Raw genomic sequence first — 12,976 nt, forward strand, 5'->3', positions numbered from 1 at the left:
ATACCTATCCAAGGTAAAAGAACTGACGGCCGAGTTCGACAAAGTAACCGTCTAACACATTCCCAAGGAATGGAATGCGAGGGCCGACTTACTTTCAAAACTAGCAAGCACCAAACCAGTTCTGAGAAACCGATCACTTGTCCAGAAGGTCATCAGAACACCAACCGTCTCGATCACGACCTCGATCGGTTGACCTCCCTATCACAAGCTAGCACTCTTGGACCTTCCCAGTCTTCCAATACCTCATGAACGGAACGTTACCCGAATATTCCAAGGAACTAAAACACTTAAAGGGGGACGCCGCGAACTACACCATAATAGTGGAGCAATTATATAAGCGCAGACTCTTACATCCCCTCCTTAAATGCATAGAACCCGGCAACATAGACTACATACTTCGTGAAATCCACGAAGAATGCTGCGGTCACCATGTGGGAGGGGGGAACCCTGGCCAAAAAGATCATCCGGGTAGAGTACTTTTAGCCCTCCATTATTAAAGACTCCCTTCAACTAGTCAAAAATTACAACAAGTGCCAAGCCCAGGCCGCCCCTTATCAACTGAGCGTCATAACGGTAGATCGACCTTTCAGAACCTGGGAAATCGACCTCGTCGGTCCCTTCCCCACGACTCCCAAACAACTTCGGTACCTCATCATCAGCATCGACTACTACACCAAGTGGGTCGAAGTCGAGCCTCTGGCCTTGGTGCAGAAATTTAGAACCACAAACTAACCGGCAAGTGCACTGGGTCGTACCAAGTAATACCTCAGGTGAGTGAGGGTCGATCCCACGAGGATTGAAGGACTAAGCAACAATGGTTGATTAATTTACTTAGTTAGGCAAACAGAAAATAGTAGTTGAGAGTTCAAAGACATTAAACAATAGAAAGAATATTAAAGAAAGGCAAGTAAATAAGTTGGGAATAAAGTATGGAGAAACAGTTAAGGCTTCAGAGTTATCTATTTTTTGGATTGACTTTTCTTATTAATTTATTTTAATCATGTAAGATTTAATTCATGGCAAATCGTATGTGACTAGACCCTAATTCCTTAAACCTTTCTAGTCTCCTCTAAAATTCTTCAACTGCAAATTCCTTGGTCAATTAATTCCAATTAGAAGGTGAAGCTTAATTCTAGTTTATTATGCCACAAAAACTCTAATTACCCAAATATAAAAAGATTATATGTCATGTATCCCGTTAAATCCAGATAATTAAAATTTAGGAGAATTTGTTTTCAAGCTGTTGTTCAAGTAAAGAGCTTTTCCAAGTTTTACAAGAACTCAATTAGAAAGAGGGTCATACTTCCGTTCCACCTAAATTCATAGAATAAAGAACGAAAACAATTCTTGAATTATAAATCAAAACATGAATTAAAATAGAAAATAATATTATCAATCTATACAATAGATAGAGCTCCTAACCTTAACAGTGGAGGTTTAGTTACTCATGGCAAAAAGAAAATAAGGATTCTGATAAAATGTATTTTGGTAGTCTGGAATGGAATGGGATCCCCCTGGAATAATTCCAATCCCTTTTTATATCTAATCCTAATTAATTTAAAATCTATCTTTTCAAACTAAAATAATATCTTTTCCTATTTTAAATTAAAAATAAAGTTTAAATCGAAATTAATTAAAGCAATCAGCATGTCTTCAATTGATGGATGGGGATCACTTGCTTCGTAGGGTCCACGCCTAACTTGGAGTGGGCATAACCATTCTTGTGTGAATCTCCCTTGAGTCTCTGCTATCCCCTGGCTCTAGTCTGTGTTTTTGGGCCGAAAACTGGGTCGAAACTTGGCCTGTAATCACCCCAGTGTTTTTTGCAAATTCTGCATGTTGCGCATGTCACGCTTACGCGTCAGTCACGCGTACGCGTCAGTCACGCGTACGCGTCGATGGTCTTCTTCGCGTGTCACGCGTACATGTCAGGTACGCGCACGTGTCGCTGAGCTACTTCGCTTTTCACGTGTATGCGTCAGGTACGCGCACGCGTCGCCATGGAAAGCTCCAAATCACGCGTACGCGTCTGGTACGCGCACGCGTCGCTCCTCGCTGGTCATCTCCTTGGTTTCTTCTCTTTCTCTGCAGAAACTCCATCAAATTCATCCGAATGCTACCTAAAATAAACAGAATTACACAAGACTCAAAGTAGCATCCATAATGGCTAAAAGATAGTTAATTATTGATAAAACTTAACAATTTAAATGCAAATTCACTAGGAAAAGATAAAAAAGATGCTCACGCATGACAACACCAAACTTGAATTGTTGCTTGTCCTCAAGCAACTAAACTAATATAAGCTTAGAATGTGAATTTGCATGAGAGTGAGAGTTCAATTAAGCTCATGTCTCTTCTTATAGTAGGGTTTACAACTGCAATCCTGAATAGTTTTGGCATCTCACTCTCCTTTGAATCAGAAGAATGTTACTGTCATTCGGAATTAGAATCCGGATAATATTATGAATTCTCTGATCTTTTGTAACTCAATTTAACCCTTGAACACAACAATTTTTCTTTTCTTTGGTGCTTTGCACCTTGAGCCGTGACTTTAAATATTTTGTCTCAAGTTTTACTTGACACAGAAACACCATAAGCACTTAACTGGGGAACTCTTTTGAAGTTCTGATTTTTCTTTCAGCTACTCCCAGATAGTGGTGCTCAAAGCCTTTGTCATACTCTGCTAATTGCAATTGATCTCGACTTTAAATGTTTTGTCTCAAGGATTACTTGACACAAGAACACCACAAGCATGTGACTAGGGAAACAACTCTTTGAGCTTTTAATCATGTCTGACCTCCCTAGTCATTGATGCTCAGAGCCTTGGACCTTGCTTTTTTTTAATTAATTTTTCGCTGTCTCTTTTGCTTCAAGGATTAAATTTCTGTTTATTTAAGAGAAGTCATAATAATTCTCTAAATCCCTGTTCCTTGTACATCAACATTCTTTGATTCAAATTTAAATATGCACTGTTCATGTCATGCATTCAGAGTCACAATAAATACCACCACATGTAAGTAAATAAGACTACTCTTCAATATAAACTCAATTTCTCATGCAATACATCACTTCTTTTTCTTTTTCTTTTTAAATTCAAGTTCAGTGAGTGGTACATGAGACAAATAATAGAATGAAACTAATTCTAAGAACTAAAAGTACTAAAGATCATGCAGGCAATCAAATCAATAGAAAACAGAAAACCACAAAATAAGAACGGAAGAGAAATAGAATGAAAGGAACTCAAACACCTCAGTTATGCTAGTGGCCATCTCATTCCTCCATGAAGAACATTCATCTCCTTTTGGTACTATTAAAATAAACAGAAAAGCCATAAGCGAAGTGACAACACCAAACTTAAAGGTTTGCTTGTCCTCAAGCAAAGAAGAACTGAAAACAAAGAAAAATAATTATTATGATGAAAGAAGAATAAAAGGATAAACGAACAAGAGAGAATTAGGATTTGAGTGGGAGAGAGAGTGAAAATTTAAAAATGGACGGCGAACTAGTGGAGGTGTGCGGCGCAGGCGACGCGTACGCGTACAGCACGCGTACGCGTGGGTCGTCCGATATTGATAGTGACGCATAAGCATCTAGCACGCGTACGCGTGCCCATGGTTTGTGTGAATCGCGCGAAGGCGGCCGCGCGCACGCATAACTCTCTGTTCGCGTGGCCTGGGAGCCAAAATTTTCATATGACGCGTGCGCGTCATGTACGCGCACGCGTGGATGGCCATTATGGAAAGGATGCGCACGTGTCAGGGACGCGTACGCGTGATCAAGTTTGTGCCTCTAGCACACTTCCAGCCCCAAGCCATCACAACTCTCTGCCCAAACACTCATTGACGCCGTTTTTCAGGGTCACGCGTACGCGTCAGGGACGCGTACGCGTGGGTGGCGCGCAAATGATGCGCATGCGTGAGGTACACGTACGCGTCAGCTTGTTTGTGTGCAAAACATAGTTCCAGCGCTACTCCTGCCCAACTCTCTGTTCACTTTTATTTTTCACGCACACACATATGACGCGTACGCGTCAGCGACGCTTGCGCGTCGTGTGCTCTTTTTTTTATATGTCGCCTGAAGTGTTCGGTTCCTGTTATAAAATAGCTTCATGATCAGAAAAATAGTAAAAACTCAATAAAAATCAAATAAGTAAGAAAACAACTACTATGAAAAATAACTAAGGATACGAAATTATCGGGTTGCCTCCCGATAAGCGCTTCTTTAATGTCACTAGCTTGACACTTGATTATTAAATTTTCTTCATCTTCTTCCAGTTGGTTAAAAGAAATGTCTCCAAGGGGGGAGAGGTGAAAATTAGTGCCCCCTGATATAATTTCCTCTGAACAAGCCTTCTTTTATTGTGATTAACTTGATCCACCTCGCTTGTTGGTGTAGAGGTTGGATTATTTTTTTCTGACCTTCTCTTTTTCATGGATATTTTCTTTTGTTTCTTGGTCACAATCCCCTTTTCAGTGCTTTCCTTGGTTTCCTTCACTTCTGTGATTTCAAAATTTGGGTGTTGTGTGATGGTTAGAGTGTACCCTTCATCAAGAACTTCTTGAATTGGTGGTTCAATAAACTCACTATCTATGCCAGTCTCTACTTCATTGGAGTGTAGATTCCCATCATTGTTTTCATCCCTTACAACCTCCTTTGTTTGTGCATCTTCCTCCTTTGTTTTTGCATCTTCCTATTCTTCCATGTGTGAGGGTGAAAAATTCTCTAATTCATTGGAGTATAAACTCCTTTGATTGATTTCCTCACTTTCTTCTATAGGATCTTGCATTACATCTCTTGGGAAGGAATTTGCTTGTTCCTCTTCCTGGGACTTGATAATCGACTGCACATATTTCTCTACATTTTTGACACTCGTCTTTATATCATGTATGAATTCTTTCATGAGAAGCTCAATATCTGATGGTACTTGATATGAATAAGGAGATGGTGGCTCTTGATATGAATAAGAAGGAGATGATGATTCTTGATAAGAGTAAAAAGATGATGGTTCTTGGTATGAATAGGGAGATAGTGGCTCTTGATATGGGTAGAAAGATGATGGTTCTTGATATGGATATGGAGATGGTGGTTCTTGATAGTTGGAACATGGAGCACTGAAGTTTTTTTGATTTTGACTTTGCCAACCAAAATTTGGGTAGTTCCCCCATTCATAAGAATATGAATCACTCCTTGGGTGTGAGTAGTAAACCATGTGATCTTTCTCCATTATTTTTCTTAGCACAAAACACCAAAAAGAATTAAACGCATCATGTGGTAAACAGGCAAGTAAAGAAGAAAGAATATAAAGGAAATTTAAACTCAATAAATAAAATAACCAGGAAGAATAAAACAACTAAGGGGAGACCAAACTTAATTTCAGAAATTAAGAAAGATATTAGTGCTAAATTATAATAGTTGAAAACGCCTAATCTAAGCAAACTTATTTTGAAAATACTTAAGCAAAATTTAAAAAAAATTAAAATTAAAACGCCTAATCTAAGCAATCAAACAACTAATAGTTGTTAATCACAGTCGATTCCCGGCAACGGCGCCAAAAATTGGTGCGAAAATTTAGAACCACAAACTAACCGGCAAGTGCACGGGGTCGTACCAAGTAATACCTCAGGTGAGTGAGGGTCGATCCCACGAGGATTGAAGGACTAAGCAACAATGGTTGATTAATTTACTTAGTTAGGCAAACAGAAAATAGTAGTTGAGAGTTCAAAGACATTAAGCAATAGAAAGAATATTAAAGAAAGGCAAGTAAATAAGTTGGGAATAAAGTATGGAGAAACAGTTAAGGCTTCAGAGTTATCTATTTTCCGGATTGACTTTTCTTATTAATTTATTTTAATAATGTAAGATTTAATTCATGGCAAATTGTATGTGACTAGACCCTAATTTCTTAGACCTTTCTAGTCTCCTCTAAAATTCATCAACTGCCAATTCCTTGGTCAATTAATTCCAATTAGAAGGTGAAGCTTAATTCTAGTTTATTATGCCACAAAAACTCTAATTACCCAAATATAAAAGGATTATATGTCATGTATCCCATTAAATCCAGATAATTAAACTTTAGGAGAATTTGTTTTCAAGCTGTTGTTCAAGTAAAGAGCTTTTCCAAGTTTTACAAGAACTCAATTAGAAAGAGGGTCATACTTCCGTTCCACCTAAATTCATAGAATAAAGAACGAAAACAATTCTTGAATTATAAATTAAAACATTAATTAAAATAGAAAATAATATTATCAATCTATACAATAGATAGAGCTCCTAACCTTAACAGTGGAGGTTTAGTTGCTCATGGCAAAAAGAAAATAAGGATTCTGATAAAATGTATTTTGGTAGTCTGGAATGGAATGGGATCTCCCTGGAATAATTTCAATCCCCTTTTATATCTAATCCTAATTAATTTAAAATCTATCTTTTCAAACTAAAATAATATCTTTTCCTATTTTAAATTAAAAATAAAGTTTAAATCAGAATTAATTAAAGCAATCAGCATGTCTTCAATTGATGGATGGGGACCACTTGCTTTGTAGGGTCCACGTCTAACTTGGAGTGGGCATAACCATTCTTGTAACAACTCTAGTTTTTGGAAAATTAAATAATTAGTTATTTGTGATTCATTTTAAGAAAATTATTTTGCTAATGGTAATTAAATAGAGTTTCATGATAATTGAAGTTTAAATTAATTAGAATTTTTATATAATCTTTATTAGATATTTGGTATGATTGAAATTATAATTTTGATAATTGAAAAATAAGAAGAATTGTATAATTTAATTTAAATAAATTCTATTTTGAATGAATTATGTTATTAATTTGAACTCCTAGAAATTATTTTATTAGAAATGATTAGATTGATATTTATAAATACTTTAAGTTTACGCTAATGAGTAATAGCTCAACTGTCATAGTCTCTCCAAACTCAATTAAGAGGTTGCGGGTTCGAGTCTCCTATTTTTGGTAAAAAAAAATACTTTAAGTTTACGTCAGTTAATATTTATGTACACTTTTTATTATAATTAGTTATTTTATACATTGAAATTAAAGTCTGGTGATAGAAAAATAATGAGAAGTTATATCATTTAATTTGAATAATTAATATTGAGTTTAAACTATATTTTATAGAAATATGATTAATATGTTCATTTTATATTTTAAATTAGAAATAATTAACTGAACTTAGCAATATGATGATGAATAATGTTCTTAAATATTTGTAAGAGAGTATATTTAGTTTTAAAATTACTCTACCCTCCAATTTTATTAAAATATCTATTCATATCTATTCATATTCTTTTATAAAATTCCTAATTTCTAACCCTAATTTCCAAATCAAACTCAGAAACCTAATTTCCCAATTTGAAAACCCTGAGTTCCTAATCAGAAACCCTAACCTACCCATTTTCTTCTCCCTTCAGCCGCCGAACCCCACCCCTCTTCAGCGTCACACACTCACCCCTAATCCCCAAGTCAGCGCCGTTACCCCCCATCACACACCCTCACCTCAGCTCCACGCGTACTCAGCCTCACCACCCTCTCATCAACGCAACACACATGCACAGCTCCACACTCATCGATGGAAGAGAAGGAAGACGCCGCTGCCCTCGCGCCGTGCCGCCGTACTCCACATCGTTGTTGTCGACATTCGTGGAGGAAGAGAAGTCAAGCGCGCCAGAGAAGAGTGAGAGGGGGACACCGCGATGGGCTGTTCTGCTGCCGAGGGTCACGTCACAGTTGTTGAAGCCATCAATGTCGCCGTCGCTGGAGGAGTTCCGTGCGTCGCCATCGCCATCGTCGCTGGTGTGGTCGGAGCCGCCATCGCTGGAGAAAGAGCAAGCGCGAACCTGAGGAGGGAGAGAGAGAGATACGACGCAACCGAGGAGGAAGGAGAAGTCTTCTGTCACTGCAGCCACGTCTCTTCACCGCCGCTACCGTCGATGGAAGTCGTCGCCGTCGCCGAGCCGCTGCATCGCCGGACATCATTGCTGGAGGACCGAATGGAGAAGCTCGTCAGTTCTTCTTCTGCCTCTGGTTTCTGGAATCCGAGAAGACGCCACCGCCGTTGCTGGAACTGTTATTGTTGCTCTGGCCCTGCTCTGGCTCCACTCTGAATCGTTACCGTCACTGTTTGGCTGATGTTGAGGCCTTCCACCATCACTGGGGCTTCCCAGAATTATCGTGATTGCTGCCAAGAGAGCTGAATGGGTGCTAGAAACTGCTAACGGAACTACCATGTTTGATTATTTCTACGAGTTGCGACATTGAGGTAGGGGATTTATTTTTAAAGTTAAACATTTTTAGTTTAGAATGCCTACAAAGTTATTGGATAAGTGCAAATGGTTAACAATGGTTAAGAATTTCTTAATTAACATGAATGACTTGAAATGCATTTGGAATTAGTTAGTCGTTGTGATTATTCTGAGCTGTGATTGAACTTAGATGCTGTTGTGAATAATGATTAATTTAGTGTAACTTATGAAGTTGAAATATGCCGAGTTAATTGTTGAACAACTGTTGTATGGATAATTGATGAATTGAGTTTAGATTGTTGCTGTGAATGTCTTTGGGCTTTGTTGTGAGTGCTTGAAGCTGTAATTGATATTGTTTTCTCTGATTTTGATGGAATTGTTGAAAAGTTCTGACTCTATGTGATTATACTGGATTAATTGAGTTGTGTGGCTGAAATTATGATTGGAATGATTGAGATTTTTTATTGGAACTTCGGTTGAATTCGTTGATTTTATGAAATTGAATTATGAATTGTTTGATGAGAGATTATTGTGATTTCGGTATTTTGATGGGTTAAATTGAAATTGTTGCTGTTGAGTTGGTTTACTGTAATGGACTTAGTTAGTGATTAATTGAAGTTGGGCTTAAGAAATAATTGGAAGACTGAATCTTGAAATGATATGAGAGTAAAGGCTGAGTAAACTATAATAAAAGTAGTTGTTGGGATTCAATTTTGAGAAGTTTGAGTTAACTATAGAACTAGTTATGATTTTTCAAAGTTAAAATGTAAAACTTAATTTTCTGCATTACTTTTAAATAAAGCCGGAGACTTTGAAAATCTATAACTAATTCTGTGATGATCGGAATTGCGTGGGACCAAGTCTGGATTAAGCTTTGGAATATAAGAAGCTGGACTGGTGGATTTGAGGCTTTTTCATTAAGTTTATGATTTATGGTGAATTTTTGAATTATGAATGTCAAATCTGGTTTTCTGCAGAACGCTTAACACAGCAGCAACTTGTTTTCTCTATTAGGAATTCTCCAGTTTGAATTTTGAAATGGAACTAATTTTAAATGAAACTCTGGTCCTAGTACTTTAATTTCATAAAAATTTAGAATTGTTAGAGTTGTGGTTTTAAAGATATGGATTATTAAAGTAAGATGTATTATGCAGTAAAAATCAGGTTTTGTTTTCTAAGTCAGTAACTTTGAGACTTTATAATTTTTAATTCTGGAATGATATTGAGATGCAACCAATTGGAAGTGAAATTTGAGTATGTTTAGTATATATGATTTAAATTTTAGGGTTTTTCATTTTTTAATAAATGAGTTATGGGACTTGGAAGAGGTTGTGTTCAATGATTTGTAAAACAGACTTCAGCAGAAAATTACCTAACTTCCAAGCTATGTAACTCCTTCATTAAAAATGGTATGACCCTGGAAATAATTGAGAAAGAAATTTCGATAAGTTATGTTTAACCACATTAATTTTGAAGGTGGTTGGATTTAATTTAGATTTTATATGAAATTTCGAATGTTGTACGCTGCTGCTGTCTTCTGGTTTTAAGGCACTACAGAGCAGTCACGGTTTTGCTTATATTCCTGAAGTTAGAGCCAGCAAAAAATTGTAATTTTGGATTTAACAGAAAGCTTAATCTGAGACGGTCGCATGGATACAAAGTTTGCATAATTCCGAATTCGTTTGATATTTTAAAAATAAAACTGAAATTAGACTGCTGATGTTGTTTTGGTGATTACTTGGATATGGAATTTGAGAAATAGATTTTCTATACTATTGTCAAATGTTTTTGAGAATATATTATTGTGGCAATTGTTGAGAAAGGTTTGATGAAATGTTGAGAAAGAGGGAACCTGTAAGGGTGGTTAAATCCGAGTTTTAGGGGGAGGTGCTGTCAAAATTTTATAAAAATCTGAGGTTTTATTCGAAAAGTCATTTTAAAAGATTTGAACTTGAAAAATTATATTATTTGCGTTTTATCTAAATAAGAGAAGAATTATACTATTTTGAATTTGGAATTATCAAGGAATGGTTTATGTTTCAAGTTTGAATTATTTAAGAAAGGAATTATGTTTTGAATTCAACTTAATATGAAAAGAGTTATGCTTTGGGCTTGAAATAGAGGATTACTTTTCAAGAGTTTGGTGAATTTTATAATATTTGAATCCGAATGTTAAAGAGAAATGGTTTGAGCTAAGATGTTGTAAAAGTGAAAGATGTGAAGTTTGTATAGTATGATTGAATTTGTATAGTATAATTGAACAAAGAAAGAAAGAGGTACTGCATAAGAATGTGAAAATGATGATGAATAATGAGAATGATAATGAATGATGATAATGAGAATGATTATGTAATGATCTGCTGCGTGAAGGCAGTCAGATAGATAGTGGTACGACCACAGAACGTTTTCCAGTGTTATACAGCTATTGAGAGTTGTACCTGCAACTGATAACCTAGGATCACTTGCAGAGGATATTAATTCATACATGGCTAGAATGCCGCACCTGTAAGGCAAGGATTGCTTACAGAGAATGACTTCATACACGGCTGGAATGCCGCCACCTGTAAGGCAGAGTTTGTTTACAGAGGATATGACGCATACGTCAGTTAGTGAGAACTGTACCTATGCTGACTGGAAAACCATACATGTTTCAGCTGCTTCAGGTTACGTCGGGAGCGGGTAGAAACCGACAAATGAGCTCATTACCTGCACTAGGGCTAGACATGCATCATCCTTGTTTGTGCATTTGCATTTGATTGGGTTTGCTCATTGTACTTCTCTGTGATTGTGCTGTTTGTCTTGCTGTGACTTGTTTGTATGTTGAATTGAATCTCTTGTTAGCGCTATTAGTTTGTGGATGTATCAAGGTGATTAAGAATTGACGATGTGATTGAAAATTAATTATGTAGTTGAGAGATGGTTAATGTGACTAGTTTATATTTAAAATTTGTCTTGTGTTTAGGAATTTTGAAAGACATAATAAATTTGCTAAAGTAAAACCAAGAGCATTTACAAAAAGTTTTGATAAAGATATGGTTTCCTTGGTATGTTAATTATTTGCATTCTATTTCATTACTTTTACGGCATTTCCATTCCCTACTGAGAATGCGTGGTTTGTTCTCACCCTAAAATCTTTCACCCTTTCAGTGACACAGGTTTGAAGACACAGTTTGAAGCTGCGGGTGATTACAGAATTTATTTTAGTTAAATGTATGAGTTAATTTGCTTTCATAGAGTTCCCTCGTCCTTATTGTTTAAGATTTTTATTTTATACAGAGGGATAGGATTTGTATCTGAGTTTTATTTGAAATCTTTTGTATGACAGATATTGTTATTAATAATTATGTGATTATTATTACTTTGAAATGTTTGATATATGATTTTGATAATCAAAAACAAAATTTTTCTGGCATTTTCTGAAAAATTAAGTCGCGATATCGAACTAAAGGCTCAATAGTAAATAGTTAATAAATGAAAACAGGTTAGTAACGCCTTACTTTTGGTATGATTATGACGTTCTGGAAGTTGGGTCGTTACGATTCTTGTGTGAATCTCCCTTGAGTCTCTGATATCCCCTGACTCTAGTCTGTATTTCTGGGCCGAAAACTGGGTCGAAACTTGGCCTGAAATCACCCCCAGCATTTTCTGCGAATTCTGCATGTCGCGCATGTCACGCGTACGCGTCAGTCACGCGTACGCGTCAATGGTCTTCTTCGTGTGTCACGCGTACGTGTCAGGAACGCGCACGCATCGCTGAGCTACTTCGCTTTTCACGCGCATGCGTTAGGTACGCGCACGTGTCGCCATTGAAAGCTCCAAATCACGCGTACGCTCAGCCCTTGGACAGTAGCACGGCGGCCTTGGACTCAATGTCAGAGGAATGCTTGCGGTCACTAGCAAGCTGGGTAAGAAGAGAAGTCTCAACCTCGGAAAGACGGACGAGCTCGGCACCAGCATCCTCGGCATCCTTCGCTGCCTTTAGCCAACCCATCTCCGCCGCCTCCAACTCCCCCTTCAGCTTCCCAACCTCCGTCTGAGACTGGCGAACCTTGCCGTCCAGGAGCCCTACCTGAGCCAGCACCGACTCTGCCTTAGAGACGATGACGGTAGTGCGAAAAAGAGTTCGGTACACCGATTTGCTTGACCAGCTATGTCACAATCATAAAAATACTCCTCGGTACTAGGAGAAGGTATTGGCTGATAAAAGCCAGAGCATCAAAGATCTGGTCCATCACAGACGGGACAGACCCCTCTTCCTCCAGGTTCTCTCCGCTGCTGCCCTCCACCGTCCTCTTCCGTTTTCAAGCCGCCTCAGCAGTCGATAAATCCATATTTTATGTGTGGGGAGGTTGATAAATCCATATTTTATGATATATTTTGTGCTTAAATTGAGTGATTTATTCAATCATTCACCCACTTATTCATATTAATTGCATGATTTTACTTCTCCTTCCTTATTATGTGATGTATGTGAAAAACATGTTTCCTATGCTTTAAAATTAATTATTTTAATTACCTTTATTTCCATTCGATGCCGTGATTAGTGTGTTGAGTAGTTTTCGATCTTCTAGGGCAGGAATGACTCAAAGGATGGAAAGGAAACATACAAAAAATGGAAGGAAAGCACAAAACGGAGTTTTTGGAGAAACTGGCATCCACGCGATCGCATGGGCGACGCGGATGCATGCCAAGCGCGAATCAACAGCGACGCGGCCGCATGA

At 37.5% G+C, this 12,976-nt stretch overlaps 1 protein-coding gene across 1 annotated transcript; it reads left to right on the plus strand.

The window, feature by feature from the left end:
• Positions 7,351-11,569, plus strand: LOC107611873. The gene is made up of 2 exons (XM_016313755.2): positions 7,351-8,272; positions 11,403-11,569. The coding sequence occupies exon 1, from the start codon at positions 7,707-7,709 to the stop codon at positions 8,115-8,117; it is 411 nt and encodes a 136-aa protein (XP_016169241.1). The 5' UTR covers positions 7,351-7,706; the 3' UTR covers positions 8,118-8,272; positions 11,403-11,569.

The sequence above is a fragment of the Arachis ipaensis genome, chromosome B08 (assembly GCF_000816755.2).
Source record: "Arachis ipaensis cultivar K30076 chromosome B08, Araip1.1, whole genome shotgun sequence".
In the NCBI taxonomy this organism is placed as follows: Eukaryota; Viridiplantae; Streptophyta; class Magnoliopsida; order Fabales; family Fabaceae; genus Arachis; species Arachis ipaensis.